The sequence below is a fragment of the Cygnus olor genome, chromosome 2, assembly GCF_009769625.2.
Source record: "Cygnus olor isolate bCygOlo1 chromosome 2, bCygOlo1.pri.v2, whole genome shotgun sequence".
NCBI classification, from domain to species: domain Eukaryota; kingdom Metazoa; phylum Chordata; class Aves; order Anseriformes; family Anatidae; genus Cygnus; species Cygnus olor.
This window is the reverse complement of record NC_049170.1, coordinates 72,032,632-72,051,639: the sequence shown is the minus strand read 5'-3', so window position 1 is coordinate 72,051,639 and position 19,008 is coordinate 72,032,632. Positions and strand designations below refer to the sequence as shown.

Genomic DNA, 19,008 nt, shown 5'->3' with positions numbered 1-19,008 from the left:
CTAATTCTCTTTCGGGGAAGAGGATTTTGTAGATTTTGTTTTATGATATGAAAAGGAAAATGAGTTTAGAAAGTCAAATAACTTCCTTTACAAGTTCAAATTCATCTGGGGATTTGCATTGTTCCAAAGGGGCGATTAATTTGCATCTCTTGTATTTATTTTCATTAATCAAGAAAAACACTTTCGGAAAAAATTCTGTATGTGCTGATAGGCCATGATCCTACTGCTTGGTCTGTCTGCAGCACTCATCATCTCTGCAGGGTGATAAGAGATCCCGAGTAGCATTTGCTTAGGTGCCTGCTGGAGAATTCTGCATCTGGACTCAGCATCTTGACTGAGAGACTGAGCTGCTTCCCTTTGTTTGGCCATGAGTAGGCATTGAAAACTGACATTCTAAAAGCTGTTCTTGTGGAAGCTGGAAGGTTTGTTTTCATAGTCATACATGGACACACAAAAAATCAATCTTTTTCTTACAGTGTTAGGGCTGCACAATCATTCCTAGTCCACCTAGTGGAGAAACTAGAAGAAGGATTAATTCCTTCTTCCAGTCTCTTTTCTCCCTTAAAATCCTCTGTGAGTTAAGGCCAGTATGGCAGAAATGGTCCTTTTCACTACATTGCAGAAGCTGTCTGGTGCCAGTGTCAGAATACTGGCCATTTTCCTGATTTTTTCATACAGGTTTTTGGGATATTAGGCCATAGTCAATATTCTCTACTTCAGAGTTGTTCTTATCAGAGTAGCAATAGTTGAAAGAGACCTAAGTAGTTCTTACTGCCTTCATGATTTAGTTGTCTGAACCTGTGAATGCCTTTTTCATTTAGGTTTTATGGTTTTCCGTGGCTATCACCCATGCCATAAAATAAATTCCACTAATGTTCCTGACCAAGGAAATGCCAGATTTCCATCTGACATGCTTTCTTCATCAGTGCTTGTAGGGATGAGTTGCTTACAAGCTTTGGATATCAAGGGTCATTTGAAGATTTTTCTTGTCTGTTTCTATACATTCCAGAGAGGTAAAACAGAGTACCATCCTATGTAGATAAATTTACCAAGTGAATAACAATTTGTCTCAGGACTTCCTGTAGGATCATTAGGGTGTTTTTCCAAGAGCACCCTAAACTATTGTCACCAGCACTCAGATCCTATTGTTAATATTTTTAAGGAAACTGGAAACAGTGCTGACTGTGAGACAGAGCAATTTGACAGTTGCTGATGTGAAAAGAAGACTGACACCTCTGTCATATGTGATTATTGAATTTAAAGAAGGGACTACTGTCTAGAAAATATAATAATTTGAAAAATAATTTGCAGAACAGTAAGTAGTTCTTTGATATGTTTTTTTTTTTTAATGTACAGCATGTGCTTATCCTTCCTTTTTTTTTTAGGTGCTTCTTGATTTGAGAGAAACCAAGGGTATTTTTATGTCCGTATTTGTACTGGAAGAGATGTCACATGGGCTATGTATGAGTCATATAAGCACCATTAAGCCAAGAACAATTTATAGTTTAAGGACTTCCAAGCACAACAATATGAATGGATATTACAGTCTTTGATAATATAACCACTGTTTCTTGTAGTGCTATGAATGCTGATGCATAATATAATGTCAGAAAGCTGTGTATTTTCAGCGGCTATCCCAAAATATTAGAAAAAAATTGTTTACAAATTCAAGCAGCAGCATCTACTAGCTTGTAGCAATGATTATGTAGCAATATCTGTAAAAGCTTACTAAGGCAACTGATTTTTAAAATTTTGCTGTTTATTATATTCTTATATTGAATAAGTTAAAATTTAACATATTACTATTAATAAATGTACCAAGCATAAATTATTATTAATATGTATAATCATAAATGTATTGTGTATCTTTTTATATCAAGTTTTAATTATTACACATTTTACATAATATATAAACCAAAAAGCATCATAATAAATAAGTTAATTCTTCCATTAGGCCAAATTTTCAAGCAGTATGCTGTTTACCATATTAATTTCCACAGTCTAAATTTTATAATTATGACTAAATTGTCTTCAAATGAAGATTTATTGCTAATGTAATTGATTATAGAATCAATCTAATTGACTTGCTAATCTAGTAGATTGCATTCTAATTGAGTTTTAGAGCAGGTTTTAACAGATTTTGTTCAAGCCAGAATCCAGGATTGTCTTCTCCATGATTACATGCTAGTTGATAATACCCTGGTATTTTTATCATCCTGCCTTTTAGCCCTCACCCAAGATACACGTATCTTTTTTGGGGATTAGGCAAGGCAACAACCTTACCTCCGAACTAAGTATATGTTTCTTTCGTCTTGCCCTCAAAATCTGAAGTTTCCTTGTTTTATATCTCACAAGGAAGCACTTGAAAACAGGATTGCGTCTTCCCTTATGCTGCATCTTCCAGATTTTCTGAGGTCACGTGAAAATTCTCATCCTATTCTGTGAATTAGTTTTGGTTAGGACCAAAAGGCCCAAGGTCAATATTTGTACTCAGATGTTTTCTTGTGAGGTACCCTTCACTACTGAAACACATCATTGCCATATAGCAATAGGAAGAAGACTGGACAATAAAGGTACTTCAGATCCTGTGCCTAATTGATGGTAAGGAGTTGCTTTGTGCCAGAAATATTGTGAAAGGCCTGATTCTCAGCTGTGAATAATGTTTCTGTAGGATGCAAAGGAATCCAGTGACAATAGATAAGGATGATATGGATTGATATTGATATGGATTCAGTCAGATTAGCAGCAAATAGTAGAAGGTAGTAAAATGCTGTGTACTTTAAACAAAACAACTTCTTAAACATGCTTTTCCAATTGATTTTGTTTGTACCTCTATGTTTTTTGGCTCCATCATCTAATCATCATCATGTGTTTGGCCTAGATTGGAAAAATACATTAATGCATTAATATAATACTATATTATTATAATACTATAAGATAGACTAGAAGACATCAAAAATGGTCAAGAACAGATGATCCTTCTGTACACTGACAGGTGATCAGGGTGTTTTTGTGAGAGAGGCTTGTTCTGTCCCTCCGTGCTGAGCAATTTTTTACAGACGTTTGGAATTGCATGATATTATCCTCATGGTCAGCATATTTTTTCCTGTTAAAAGTATTCAGTAGTTTTAGCTCAACAGGTTTAGAGAGAAGGAAAATGCATCTCCAGAACCCTTTTTGATACTGTCATTTTGTGTCCAAGGAGAAATAGATTTCCAGGATTTCCAGGCTTCTGGGCACTCAGAAATCTGAGATGCATCCAGTGGAAGGGCAGATGTTCTACTCAATCAGGTATATGCAATAAGCCAACATTTCTAGGAGCTATCAGCTTCTAAGGACTACCAGCTAAATTGCATGTATGCTGCATGGATGGACTGTACCTCCGCAGTGAAGGCTATGCTTTCATGATGTCCCAAGTAAAGTACTGGTATAGCCTTCCAAGCAGACTGAAAAATTACAAGCCAAATTATCTGTATTCATGATCTGACTGATACATAAAAAGAAAATATAATGGAAATTATGACTAGAGGCACTTTGTCTTAATAATTTATCAAAATAGGTAAGCATTAAAGGTGAACAGCAATTTTTGTGGCACCAGTTATTTTTAAAAAGGACATAAAAATGGAAGCCTATGGCCAAAAATGGCATTTCAAATGTTTGCGTGTATGTGCCTGTGCATTTTCTATCCAGGTTGGTCAATAGCTTGACAATATCTGCATATTAAATCACGCAGATTGTGTTCTCTGTGTACTGCAAAACACATTAGAAAAATTAATTATCTGATCATCTAGACTACTAGCAGGAACAGGCACTTTAAAAATGGTTTATTGGACCTAAATCACTGAGTACTTTTGCTTAAGTTTTATTCATAAACAGATTGAAAATCCTGTTATGCATAATGAATGACTGTTTAAGAACTTGTTCCTGTCAAAGCTATCAGATTCTAGCAGCCAGAGCAAGTAGACCAATCTATAATGACTTTTTGAAGTCTTATAATCAATACATCTTTGGGTAAACCATACTATGTTATAATAGGTCACCATCAGGTTTGTTCACTGCCAGCTATTTTTAATTAATTTTATATTAAATGCACCTTCCAGACTGACTAGAAGGAATGAGAGTCTACTGTGAGCAGATTCCATAATAAAATGCGGTTGTAATCCCCAACAGTTCTTGAATTTAAGCAATTTTTTTGGATTACAGACTGAGGCAGTTGAAGCATGTGCACATTTCCTTTTGTTACCTTTGCTACTGTGATTGCAATCGTACAGCATATCTGGAAGAGATAGCGTAGATAGCTGGCGGCAATCATGTCAAACTGACACATCCAAATCTAGTAGAGATTAGGAGTATCTTCAGAGTCTTAAAAAAAAATAAAATTGTCTCAGACCAGACCAGTTCCTCTAGTGTACTTCTATATTTTATTTAGCATTACACCAACATGACACGGTTGATCATGAACAAGTGTTCACATGTATGCTATTCTTACTACGTTTTTAAAGGAGATACATTTTTATAATGACTTTTTATTTGTTCTGGACCTAGAACCTTAGTAGTCACATTGATTTCTGGATTGATATGGATTTAAAGAAAGTGTATGTGGCCTGTTGCTTATGATGACATGCTTGAAAAACTGAGCACTAACTGAGTCACAAATTTAAAAAGTGGTAAAGGCATACATTTGCAAAAGATGTTGTTACCCTAAGAAACATGGGATAATCCTTATGTGTCTTCATAGAATCACAGAGTAGTTTTGGTTGGAAGGGACCTTAAAGATTATCTTGTTCCAACCCCCCTGCCATAGGCATCAACACCTTCCACTAGATCAGGTTGCTCAAGGCCCCATTCAGCCTGGCCTTGAACACTTCCAGGGATGTCTTCTGTCTCATCATCTGCTGCCAGTCTTCCTGAGTTGGTACTACACCAACTCAGTAGGAGAGCTACGCTCTGTCATCTAATGTGGGGAGTGATAAGCAATTTTCATATGTTCTTTATTAAGGATGTAAGAAAACCTGTAGTTTCACTGCAGGCATTTTTCCTATAAAGTATTCTAAGTGCAATTTCATTCTTAATCAGTGCTTTTAAGATCACATTGCTGCCACACGTTTTATAATAATCAATGGGCTTTAACAAGGCATCACTAAAAAAAAGTTAATATTGATTTATCACAAAGACAACAAATCTTTGAATATTGTGTTCATCTTTATGTTAGTAAGGAGCATATATAACATATATATAAGGAGCATATATGCGTATAATGCATATAACTGTATTAACTTTATTTTTTAACAGTTAGCCTTTCAAAGCAGTATATTTCTTTCAACTTCTGGAAGTCTCTACCTCAAAAAAAAAAAAAAAAAAAGAAATTATGCAGTAATTCTCCTTGACAGAGCACTTGGAAGAAAAGGGGAAAAAAGGTTTAGGGGGTCAGAAACAAAACTATAGGGTGCCATTAGTGTATCAGACTTCTGAATGACTCATGAAAGGAAGAGCAATGGTAAATAAAAGATTAAAAGTAAAACATAATAAAGTGTCAGTAAAAGTGAAAGTGTGGGACGTTCTAAAGGGACAAAAAAACAATGTTGTATTAAAATCAGAAGCATGACTTCTATTTTGTTTATGAAAGCACCATCTTCAAGGAAAGTTTTCTTTACTGTATATTAAGGTTAAAAAAAAAGTGTTCTTTTAATGGGCAAGAGGAATGGCATGGTACATTGTAACATTACAGATATGGTGGGAAGGAGCATGAAATGGGATCCTATTTCACAGAAAATTAAAGGATTTTTTTTATGAATCTGTCTGAAAAATAATTATTGTCATTGTTCAGATACAAAATATTTAAAGTTTTCTTTTATTTTTTATTTTTAAGCAAAAATTTTATCACCATATTTATTGTACTTTATAGAGGCTGACACTGAAAGGCTGTATAGATCTTTTCTGATTGGGTCAAACTTAGATAAAAGAACTCTTACTGATTACAGAATGTATAGTCAGCAAAAGACAAAAATGAATTAGGAAGTTATAATTCATAATCTTGAGCAATTAAGAGTTATAAGGCAAGTTATATGAAGAAAATGAGAAATACTTTTATGGAAATAATGGATTTAAATTATGGCATACTACTAATGACACGATTATTCAATTTAAAATGTTAAATAATTCGGACTGTTAAATTCTAAATGCAGTTTCTCAACATTAACTATCACTGATTTATTTTTACTACATTACTTTTGTGACCTCTTTATTGAAAGCAGTAATTTTAACACTAAAAGGTGACATGATTATAACAACATATAGCAGGGCATGCAGTAAGGTGAATGTTTGTAAGAAATCAAATAAAGCTTAAATGGCTTTTGGTACTATAAACAGAATCTTAGTCTTAGAAAAAGGTCTCCTGTTCTTAAGTGTTTGTCAGAGTGTATATTGACATGTATTAGCTAAACTTTGCATGAGAATTTGGACAGTAGAAAGCATTTTAATCACAACTGCTGTTCTTCAATAATCTTGTCATGAAATGCAGTGCCACAAAACAATACAGTCCCATGCAATTCCTCTCATTGCCTGATGGCTAATATTGTCTATGTCTACTTAAAGACCTAAATCTTTTGTACTTATTTACATATGAATATTCTTGTAACTATAGAATACCTTCTTCAGTACGTGAAAGATATGTCTGCCTCAGTCCGACCTGCTTGCTCTTTATAATTCATACCCAACTCAGGAAAAGTTAAGGGAAAAAAATGAAGGCATGTATTTCCCAAGAGACGGCCTCAGAATAAGTTTCTGAACCAAAATTGTTTGGGGGCCAGGGGAAAGGAAGTTTCAATTCTGGTAAGTTAGCCATTAGGAACACGCACAGTCTTGCCACTTGCACTAAGAAGGGACATACACACTAATCAAGGTCCCCAACTTGATCACATGTTAGAGCGTAACACCAATCCATCCCACTGTTACGGTGTTGGATTCTTATGGCAGGCTGCCTAGCGCTAGGAGACGAGTTACTAGTTTTGCATAAAACTCTCTGGACTTCTTGAATACCTTGTATCTTACACACACAATCGTTCTTCTCCTTTTACTGTGGAATCTCACCAATTAGTTTAACTTACAGATTATACTAATAAGAACAATAGGAACATAACTTTTATAAAATATATAATTACTTGGTAACTGCTGACCTTCATATTGAGGAAGGTGGAGGAGTATAGTTTCTTTAGTACAGAAAAAAGGCAGCAGATACCACAAAGGACAAAGTGGCTGAGTAGTAGAAGAAAACATCCAAGTCCTTTTAGAGGTTCTTGGTATTTTTTTTAAAAAAATGTTCTTTGATTTTTAAAGGCAAAGTAGTTAGGAACTACAATCTCTGGAAGGCTTGTGCATTTTCTCAGTAACTGGGGTGGCTCACCTTCCTGGTTGGTAGCATGCTAATATGCTGAATCTTTGGAATTACTGAATTTATAGAGGTTGAGGGATTCAGTTACTTAGATTCTTGACAGACAATTCATCGGATCAGGAGAATAGCAAAGTAACTAGAATACATTATTGAGAACATGCTAGGGTCATATCTATGTCTCTTAGGACTTTTCAAGGTCAAGATTTTCTATAAAGAAAAAGTTTGGGAAAATCAACAGATGCCCTACTGAGATCCTTCTGAGACCTTTTCATGAAAAAAAAGTGGTAGGAGTGGTTGATTCTGGTTTGGAATGGGTGACAGGAATAGAAATTGCATGCCAGACAATACCAGAATAAAGAGTGGGCTTTATATCTAGACTGTACTCTGTTACTCATCCCGCATGTTTGGACTACTTTTCCTTCTGCTATCTTTGAAAAATAATTATGAGTAACCTAAGAAAAAAAATACAAAATTCAAAATAAGCTGAAGTGAAGTGAGCTCAGGAAATTGCACTGTCAAAGATCTGCTATTTATTTTAGTGATAGAACTTTTTTTTTTTCAGTTTATTGTCAGCTTCTCCCATGAACTTGACAGTTTAACATTTTGCATAACAGTTAATGCATAAAACTAAATTTTACTTCATGTAAATATACTTTGATTTCAGGCATTCTGAGCAAATATATTATGGGTTTGTCTCAAACTAATAATGAAAAAAAGATAGAGATTCGTAACCAATAGCATTTTTGACAGTTTTCTGCCAGGTTATACTATGTGGCTTTAGCTGAGAAATGAAAAATAATTTTGTTGAACATATCCCTATGAGAGCTCTATGAATTTCAGTCCTGACATTTAAGTCCCATATACAAGTAATATCTGAGTCATGAGAAGCTCACTCCATTCTGTCATGCATCAGTTGTAATTGACCTTCCTTGACCTTATTTAAAAAAAAAATAAATCCTAGCAAAGGAAATGAGTATCCATAGTTACTCTACTGTAAAAAAGATATTATTGAATATGAATAGTCCCATTTCAACCTTTAAGTTTAATAAAACGGCTAGTATGTGTTTAATAAGTTAATTATAAATGGATAGTATTTCAAGATACATACTTCACAGGTCGTTGTATGGCTATCTTTTTGTACTGTTATATTCAGAAGGCTGCAAGAAGAGAAGGTAAGCAGGACCAGATGTGCAAATTAGGCAACAGCTAAAAAAGTCGATGAGAAAAGCTGAAAGAAATGAAAGGGCACATCGTTCACCCAGGCTCTTCGTAGTGGTACTTGATGGGAGAAAGAGAGCTTAAGTGGTGGGTCAGACTGGATATAAGAAGAAAGTTTTTTGACCTAAGGACAGTCAAGAAGTGGACCAGATTGCTCAGAGAAGTTCAGCTATCTCCATACTTGGAGGTTTTTAAGCCCTGAGCAACCTGGGCTCATCTCATCACTGGCTGTGTGTTAAGCAGCAAGATGAACTAGAGACCTCTCACAGCCCATTGCAACTTGAATTATTCTAGCATCTTACGATCATACACTACTGGGTACCCAACTGCTGGTTAAAAAAGAAAGGTTTTATAAAGTAGCAGAGAAATGAAAAATTATTACTAGATGGGAAAAGAGGTAATAAGTTCAGTAGCTCTTTCTCCACCTGCTCCCTATTGCAACCCTTGAAGTGGGCAGATATGTTCAAAATTAGGAACAAAAAATATGTCAGTCTAAAAATCCTGCCCTCTAGCTCTGGAATAGTTGATGGGTCTACAGTGTGGAGTCTACCAAACTAATTCAGACAAGGAATAGGCCAGGAAAGACCATATATAAAAGGGGCAAGCTAGAATGTTTTTTTTGTTATGCTGTATTTTGCTCTAGTGACTCTTTGTTTTAACAAAATTTCATTTCTGTTCTTATCTTGACAGAATTCAGTAAGCATACTCTTTATATTTAAATCTTTTCACATCATAAATCCGAGTCACCTCACACATAGAGGATACAGCCCTCCCAGGAAAGACAGGCATAATTAAGGTGCACTGGAAAGAAATGTGCATGCTACCTATATTCAGGGCTCTTCCTCAGATGTCAGGTTGCCTACATACTAGGCTGGGGGTGTCTCTTTGTACTGTTAGCATGGGTTTTTGCTGAGAACCCCAGCTCCCTTGGTATGCCTGGAGATAGCCAGGAGCTTCTTTGATGAGCAGCAGGAAAGTGGAAAATGGCTTTAGACTTTGAGGGGAGTGGGATGGAAAGGAAAGGTGCCACTTTCAACTTGTTACGCTAACATAAAACCAACTTAAGGTTGTCTTCCCAACGTTGTTTTTATCCTGCTCATTAGTTTACAAATATGAAAGACTGAGTTCAATTTCTAGGAGTATTTTTTGTTTTGTTTTGTTTATGTGGTCAAAACAAAAAAAAAACTAATAACTCTTCTGAAGTTCACAACTAGATGGTGATGTTAGTGATGCTGGAGGGGATGGGGAAGCAACTATTAGTTTTTACCTTAACTAAAAGTAAAATAGGTAGAAAAAAATATATAAAATGTCAGTGTCAAGAATATTAGTAAAAATCTATGAAGATATGTATAAATTTAAAAATAACTTCTGATTTCAGGAAAAAAAAGTGGCATTGAATGTACAATCAGAAAATAATAACATTTTTATCTTATACAACTTTGTTTCTCTTTTAGTGGCAAAGCATTACTATAACACTGGTTGAGAAAGTGCAGATGGTTGCTGTAATCCTAGGATCTCTGTTCTTAGTAGCAAGTGTGACTTGGCTTCTATGGTCAGCCTTCAGCCCCTATGCAGTATGGCAAAGAAAGGACATCCTTTTTCAAATCTGCTATGGAATGTATGGTTTTATGGATCTAGTGTGCATAGGTAAGCTCAAAAACTTTAAACAGCACAGACTGTGGTTTAAGACTGTGGCTATCTATTTTTCTAATTGGTCACTCTAATTGATCACTCCAGTTCTTTGCAGATTTATTCTCAGCTGGTGCCTTCGGCAAATATTGCTTTTTACAGTGTTACAAATACTGCAAAGAGAAAAGAACCAAAGACACTTTACTCTCAGATTGATCAAAGCATCTTAGTGGTGAGAACAGCATCAGGTTCAACTACTTGAAAATACAGACAGCTAGCAAAGTTCAGAAAGCTAAACAGGTGAAAATAACAATGACATTATTAAGAGAATTAGTAAAATTATGTGCTATCAAGTCTTCTACTGATGCAACTTTGTATTAGATTGTACCACTGTGAAGGACCGGAAAAGCCCGTGAGGATGTCATCAAACTGTGTGTCCAAAATTAATTTGTATGGACTTACATAGGTTGCTGTTCTAGTAATAGAAAAGAATGGAGAAGACAGGCTTGAGTTCTATGTACGTCATAAAAACAGTTATGAAGCACATGATACTACTGACTATAATAACTTACTACACTATTAAAAAGTCTCACATCATTTAGCTTTAGCTAAAATGTTAGAAAGGAAAATACAATTTACTGGAAAGTATTTTGACCAGTTTTGAATTTTCTGATAATATACTTACCCAGAAATATTTAAATAGGATTTTTTTTAGTATTTTGTAAAACAACTTTGAATTGATTGCTGTAATAGCTACAATTAATTGCAGAGAGAGTTTAGTAACTTGGAGTAAACACTAAACCACATTCTTAGAACTGCAGTTCCAAGTAAATGCAGAAGTAAAATGCTATATGATGCTAGCTTTTAGATTTCGGAACAATAAAGGTTGATGTTATCCAATCTCTTATATGGGAATAATGAAGGAGGGGGCTGAATTCAACTCAGTAAAGTGCGAAGAGACAGAGTGATTCCTAAAATCAAGACTTTTGCTCCAACCATAAAGCCATATAATCTTTTATTGACACCATCTCATTACTGTAAGAATATTTATTTATATTTCAGCTGGATCACCATTTCTATTTGTTTTGTAATTTTTATGAGAAGCCCACTCTGGTATATTTTCTGACACAGACTTTCTTCGGTGAACCCAGATCTTCTCAGACAGAGAAACAAAGATAGCGTTGGTCTGGACAGGTGCTCAACTTTTAATTTAAACAAACAAACAAACAAAACTCAGTTACAGGTCCTCCTGCTATGTGCTGATTCTTGAATACTGTTTTTTTCCTGCTGAGCACTTAATTTCTGAGTTTTTTGCCTTTGTTAAAAAGAAAACAAAACTCCAAGTGTAGAGAAAATGTGCTTCAGGTATTCTAAGCTTTTCATTTATATGGAATTCTGTTTTTTCACATAGATTCCAATTTTCAAAATCTACTTTGGTATGCATCAGCCAATTGGAGTAACCAGTTATTTTAAATGATGTTCATGTCTTTCCGTTTCTTTGGTTATTAAAACACCTGAATCAAATCAATCTAAAAATCAGTTGGGAATGTCTGTGGATGAGAAGAAATATTACTGAATTTATCTACAGAAGTAAACTATAGTAAGGTGTGCCTTCAGTAGATTGCTACATGAGCTAGGTGGCTGCCTTTCTAGTCAGTCAGGCTAAAGACACCTCTGGCCAGGAAGCTACTGAGCTAGCATGAACCTCAGACAGCTGCTGAGCGTCTATCTAACGGGCACCATGCAGGAACAAAGTGGATGCATAGCTATCTTCATCCACCAGATAAACTGACCTGCCTGTGAGGACCTAAATGCATCTTTTACAGTCCTATCATAAAGAAATACATGCAAACTTTTACATCACTTCCACTGAAACTGACTATAAGTAAACATATTTGAACACTGGTTTTGTAATTATGAAGTTTAGTGCTGATATGACTTAACAGTTAATTATATATCTGGAAATTCAGAAAGTGGCAGTTTGGTAATTGTAAAATTCTGATAATTCAGATTCATTCAGCCTACTCAATCTGCAAATAATTTAAAGTAATCTGCATTCTGCAGGCTTGTAAAACCAAGAATTCTTGTAACTTTTGAAAATACTTGTTAATATATTCAACTTAATCTTTTCATTTCATCAATAAATGATTTTAGATAGTTTTAATTTAAAATCTTTGAATAAAGTTCTCTAATAGATTAATGTAATTATTATTCGTGAATTATGTAAAAACACAACACTGTTGATTATGCTAATGACTTCCAAAAGGCATTAACATATGCTTTTACCACTGCACAATGCTTATGGCCAGACACAGTTCTTTGTATGTCCTCTGTTCTCATTTGTATTTAGTCATCCATGACATTCTCTCAGTTCAAGCTTAGTCTTACAAAGGACCTGCAATGAGTGGATATCTATACTCCCACTAGAATCTGTTTATTTCAATCAAAATCTGTGCATATATATGGATTTGCCTGTGCAGCACCCATTCCAAGACAAGTGAATGAGAGGTACAACCAAGATTTAGTCCGACTGCCTTCAGCTGCATCTCCTTATAGCTTTGCATTAACAATATTAATTTTTTGGTCATTTTTGAAATCTAAATAGCTCTATTTTTTGAATATATTTTGTTGTCATCATTTAAAAAGTAGTTTGCCCAAAGGTAACGACATATTCACAACCCTTTACACAATCAACTTTTTTTCTTAGCTTTTTTATTTTTCTCTGCCTCCCACTTATTCTTTTCCTCTCACCCTTTTTTAGCCTCGGCCTTTTAATTAACGTTTTTCTCAGCCTTATGACCCTTTTCAGCCTTAAATCCTATTTCAGCATCCTCTTATTCTCAAAGTCCAACTTTATCAGCCCCATACACTTGATTTCTGCTTCTCAGAATGGACCTTTTTCTCAGCCTCCCACTCTGTTTCTCCCACTACTTTTCTCTTATCCTCCCACACTGCTTCAGTCTCCAGTTTTTCTCACACTATGACTTTTTGCCTCCCAACGTTTTATGGCTTCCAATTATTCTCCTTTTGATCCTCCACTTTTTTTGAGTCTCCCATCCCTTTGGGTCCTCCCCTCCTTTTTTGGCCTCCACTTTTCTTTTTTCTTTTTCTCAGACTCCATTTTTTTAAGACTTTCAGCCAATTTCATGCTCTACTTTTTTTTTTTCACCCTCTCACCTCTCTTTGGCCTCCACTTTATTTCAGCTTCTGCTTTTTTTTTTTTTTCCACTATTAACTCTTTCTCAAGATTTATGTTTTCTTAATCCTGCCATTTTTTTTTCTCAGTTTCCCCAGCCTTTTTTGGCCTCCTAACGCTTTTTACCCCCCCACCCTTTTTCAGCCTCCCAATTCTTTCTGTCCCCTCTCCCCTTTTATGCCTCCAACCACTTTTTGACCTCCATGTTTTTTAAACCTCTGCATTTTGTCAGCCTCCCATCCTTTTTTTTTTTTTTTTAAATCTTAACGTGTTCTGGGCTTCCCACCCCCCCTCCATATTCCATTTTTTTCTCAGCTTCTACGTTTTTGTCAACCTCCCACTCCTTTTTGGCCTCCAACCTTTTTCAGCCTCTCACACTTTTTCAGCCTTCACTTTTTCTCGGCTTTAGTTTCTTTGTTTGGCCTCCGCCCCTGTTTTGTTCTCCTACTCCTTATTGGCCTCCCACTCCTTTTTCTGCTTCCAATTTTTCTCGGACTACTTTTCTTTGGCCAATGAAACAGTCCTCTTTCAAGCACTCTTTCAAGCCTCTTTCTCCCTGACTGCCCCAAATACCTTGCAACTCTTGTGTAACTAACTCACTTAGTTGTAAATATGTACAGGCAGAAGTTCTTTGTAATTAATATATTTTTAGAGCAGGCGTTTAACATTTTAACCAATTTATTGTTGTTTTTTTTTTTTTTCTCATTTGTGGACTCTGGCATTTTTGTCCAATGGTTGAAGTTATTTCTCAAGTGTTTTTTATTCCCCAGTAAAAGTTTTTATGCTTCTGGGAGTACCATTTCTAAAACACTGTAAGAGAAATTAGTGTGATAACTAAAACAACATAAGAACCTAATGCCACCCCTGAACAAAGCTGTGCCCTTCTTATACAGACATTCAGTATGAAAAAGCTCAAGTGTTCTTGTGACTTGGGATATGAAACCCTTTGGACAGAGCAAAAGGAAGAATTTCATAGTACTTTGCAATAAAAGAACAAAAATGATGTCCATGCAATCCTGTTGTCTGGCTCCCATCACAATCGCTACATTTTAGAAATAAATTGTGGAGGTAAAGCCTTCTTAGAGCCTTAGCACATTTTGCTAGGTCCCTCATCCCACAGACTCTGTCCCTTGTAGATGTTACTTGGACGGAACATCAGAACAGCTAACAGCACTGAATTCTAACACTTCCTCTTGGGAACGTATAGGTCAAACAAGGTATTCTGCTGATCTGTAATTTTTTCCTCTAGGACTGTACAAATATGTCCTCTGTGCTATTGAAACCATGGTATTTGGAACAAGTTAGTGTAATTCAAGGATGTATCATTTTTTTCTCTTCTACCCCATTCATTGTTGTGGAACTCTTAAGAAAAAGATTCTTTGCCAGTATCTTACACCTTCACTTTAGTGACTAACTGCACATATTCTGAGCATCAGAACTTCTCTGTAACTGGAAAATCACATCCAGCATTTAAACCTTACCCAGATTTCCTCTTGTTTATGCTCTCAGAACTTTTAGTGCAGAGTTTTTTTTGGTTTTCTTTTCCCCTGAAAGTATCTTTCAAAAGAGACAAACAAGTCCTGGCATTCTTTTGCCTCTTTGACATAAGTCTGTTTGAATATGTAGTTTTATCAGATAGGAAAGTAAGTTTTTGAAGAGACAAGTTATGAAAGCGTTTTTTTTTCCACCTTCAGCATTGCCAAATCTGACAGCTTTGTTTCAATCCTTGCAATATTTGCTCCTTTGTTCCTTAGCTCTTTTAGAGCATATGTGAACAACAGCTTCCATTTTAAAGACAATTTCTCTTCTTTACCATTGTTGAGAAAAACCTGAAAATATAATTTCAGTAAATCCTGAAAAACTCAAAAACAGGAAAAAAAGTTCTTAAAGAAACAGACCTGTGACTTTTCTGTCATAATTCTGGGGTGATGCTTCTTAATCTTTAAGTGTCTCAGTGATCCTTCCTCAACTGCTTCCTTCTGTGTTCTGAAATACATTGTTTGGGTTCCAGGGCAGAGTAGGCAGGTATCAGAAATCTTTAGATTGGGGTAAATAGGTTCTCTCAATTTTGCTTCATCACAATCTTGAGAAAGATTGGACTGAAAAATAGTATGATCTAGGGACAGGTAGGGGGAAGCTACAGTTATGCTCTTATCATTCCATAGGAAATCCATCAGGAAAAAAAAAAAAAAAAAAGGAATCTTTGTCACAGCAATAAAACCATGGCTTATTTGGTTTGCAGATTTTGTATGTGATCAAATGTCATTTAGCCTGTATCAGATGCTTCAATGAATTCTAGGCGACTTGAAAGGCTTGGAGGACTACTACATCTGAAATCATGTCCTTCTGCATCTTTGTGTTTATCCATCTTTCAATGTAATGCTCTTTAAAAATGTGTTAGGCTAGGCACTGCAAATCATTGCACTTGAATCTGCAGTTTGCTCTTCATATGCATTTTTTTATCACCCTTTCTGCTTGTGTCATCTTTCTTTGAATGGCTCTTTTCGTGTATCAGTTAGCCCCACTGAGAGACTCAGATGCTTAAATCACGATTTTGTTGTGTAGGAACAGGTAATATACAATCTCTTGTGATAAAGAACTGTAGCCTGTGGCACCACAGATGATAATAAAGATTTTGCAACATATAGGAAAATTTTAGGCAGAAAACACTCTGGACAATTAATTTATAAATGTGTTTGGGTAGGCAGACTGCTCTCCTCTCAAAGCAGAGAGTCAGAGTGAGCATATGACATTGCTCAGAACCATACATGTTGCCAGGCCTGCTGAGGAACAGAGGAAAAAACCAATAAGGCTGAAGCTCCATGGATTTCCTGAGTAAATCCATATTTAAATCACTTATGCACAAATAATGTGCATATAAATATAAAAAAAAGTAAAAATATATGCATACCTATGAAAAAAATAAGAATTTCATTTAAGTAAGCTAATTGCTTGCATGCTTACAGTACGTATTAGCTACACGGAAGCTCAGAAGCAGATTGGTCTATTTAGGAGTCCAGATAAATTATATTTTCCTCGAAAGGACCTTCTAAAACAATTCCTGAATCTCAACAAAAAGGGTGATTCTTGATTTTTGTCTACTGAATTTTGAAGCAAAAGAAGAATTCCCATCATCCTTGCCATGCTCATCATTGTTAATCATAACATGTAATTTCTTCTTGCTCTACTGAAGCAAGAAAGTCATTACTCTTGCAGCTGTTCAAGGTTGTTGCAACTGTTCCATGTTCCCAAATTGAAATAAGACTGTGAACACAGTTACATTTGTTTGTACTGAATTCTAAAAAACACTGTTGAACAAATGTAAGACTATTACAGAAGGTCTGACTTAAAGATCTACTTAAACAAGTAAAAATATCAATAAATAGGACTTACTGTGAACAAGGATAACACCAGCATAAACGATCAATTTACAAATCTGCTGGTCAGGTTGATTTATATTGGTTTACTTAAATCTAGATATATTTTTCAGCTAGGCATGCTCAGATAGTTCCAGTATTGGTCATGTTGAGCTTCCATTCAAAATAATTTTATTTCCTAATTATAATGACTGGGAAGTTTGTGTAAATTTTGGATTTTGGTTAAGTATATAATGGAAGGGTTTAAAATTGCTATAAATATACAAGGACACTAAATACATGCATGCTCCCTTCCCTAATCTTAAACACATTAATATTATATTGCATACGTATAATTTATTTGAATTATGAGAGTTACAAGCAATTTAATGGATTCTGGCAATTGCCAGATTCATTACAACATGGTATTATGAAGTTACAGCTTTATTTGCTCTCGAAATGATATGCAGTGACATTTTGTAAAAACTAATGCTTTCTTTTCTTAATTTCAGGACTTATTGTACATGAAGGTGCATCTGTTTATCGAGTGTTTAAGCGCTGGAGGGCTGTGAATCTACACTGGGATGTGTTAAATTATGATAAAGCTACAGATATAGAAGAGAGCAATCGAGGAGAATCCTCAGCAGGAAGGACATTGTGGTTACCGCTGACTGCATTTAGAAACAGAAATTTAGTTCACCCAACACAGTTAACCTCACCAAGATTTCAGTGTGGCTACGTATTGTTACATCTATTCAACCGCATGAGGCCTCAGGAAGATTCATCAGAGGATAACAGCTCTGGGGAAGTAGTGATGAGAGTGACCTCAGTGTAATGATTACACTCACTGTGCTACACAGATAAGGATAATGTGTCCTGATGTTACAGGGCTTTGGAATGTAGCTACAATGAATGGTGAAACCATTAACACTTGAAAAAAATACACATTTTTTAAAAAACTTAATGCTTTTTATATGATCAGCTAAATCACAAATACATTTTTTCTGAAAAAAACAACAACAACAAACCCTCTTGCTTTTTATATAGTCTGGTTTATTAAATCTTTTGTCACTTTGTTACCTGAGGTATATATGATATAGTTTAGCTCTTAGGTCTTTGAATGCTGAAGAAAGTCATTTTTAAGTAAAATATATATATATATTTAAATGTATTTTCTTAAATTCTGGCTTTAACCCACTATTGTTATTTTTCCCACTTTCATGAGGATTAAACTGGACAACCTCCTTTCAAAAAGGAAAAAAAAATGTTGACAGAAGTCAAGTATGCTTTTTTTTAAATGTCTTTATTTTGTTTCAGTTCAGGTTGATGGAAGTAAGTAAGGGATGTACTGTCCCATGCTGTTAAGTGGGAGGTCCGGCAGGTGTTCTAAAAACATTAGGGAAGATGCATACTCTTTTTTTAGCTCTCCCACAGGGATGTTGATGTCAGACACGAGCGTGACACAGACAGGGGAAGAGCCTTGCATTTCCTTTCAAGACTCCAAGATCTGCAGACTGCTGGAGCTGTGCCTGTGCACAGACATAACACTGTCTTCCAAGCAGCAGTGCTGCATTCAGCAGCCTGTGAGCTTCCAGTAGTATTCTAATGATAGGACATTGTCCACCCATATTCTTTAAAATAAAGAGGAGATTGCAACTTTGTATTGCAACTGCTGAAATAACAAATCCTAACTGAAAATGAAGTAGAATAAATGTAGAGCCTTAATTTTGCCAGGTAACAAAAGAGGATATTAAAAATAAATCAGTATTCATTTTTATCATGATAGCTAATCAGTGCCATGGAGTTTGCTTCTGTTTCTGTCTCATGGCAGAAATTCTAATATCATTCAATCAAGTAGAAATTGAAATAATTTCCAAGTGAATAATTAAGTTTACTGAAGATCAACAACCCTGGCTTGCTTGCAACAGTTTGTGGTGGGTTGATGCTGGGTGGCTGCCCTCTCACTGCCCCTCTTCTGTATGATGGGGAGAAAATAAGGTGGGACATACTCGTGGGTCGAGACAGGGAGATCACTTTCCCATTACCATCACAGGCAAAACAGACTCAACTTGGGGAAAAGTAATTGCTTTTATTACCAACTGAAGTAGAGTTGCAAGGTAAGAAACAAAGCTAAAAACTAAAACACCATCCACCCACTCACCTGTCCTTCCCAGCCCCAGCTGCACCCCTCCACCCCCACTCCTCTGCCTCCTCAGTCC

The 19,008-nt window shown here is 35.6% G+C and overlaps 1 protein-coding gene across 1 annotated transcript in view; it reads left to right on the top strand.

Annotated features, from left to right (window-relative positions):
• Nucleotides 1–17,933, top strand: part of MARCHF11 (membrane associated ring-CH-type finger 11) — a 29,105-nt gene extending 11,172 nt beyond the window's left edge. Inside the window, exons 3-4 of the mRNA XM_040546052.1 lie at nucleotides 10,063–10,255; nucleotides 17,302–17,933. Of these exons, the coding sequence (XP_040401986.1) occupies nucleotides 10,063–10,255; nucleotides 17,302–17,624 (516 nt within the window). The 3' untranslated portion in view covers nucleotides 17,625–17,933. The remainder of the gene's footprint in view (nucleotides 1–10,062; nucleotides 10,256–17,301) is intronic.
• Nucleotides 17,934–19,008: the final 1,075 nt, after the last annotated feature.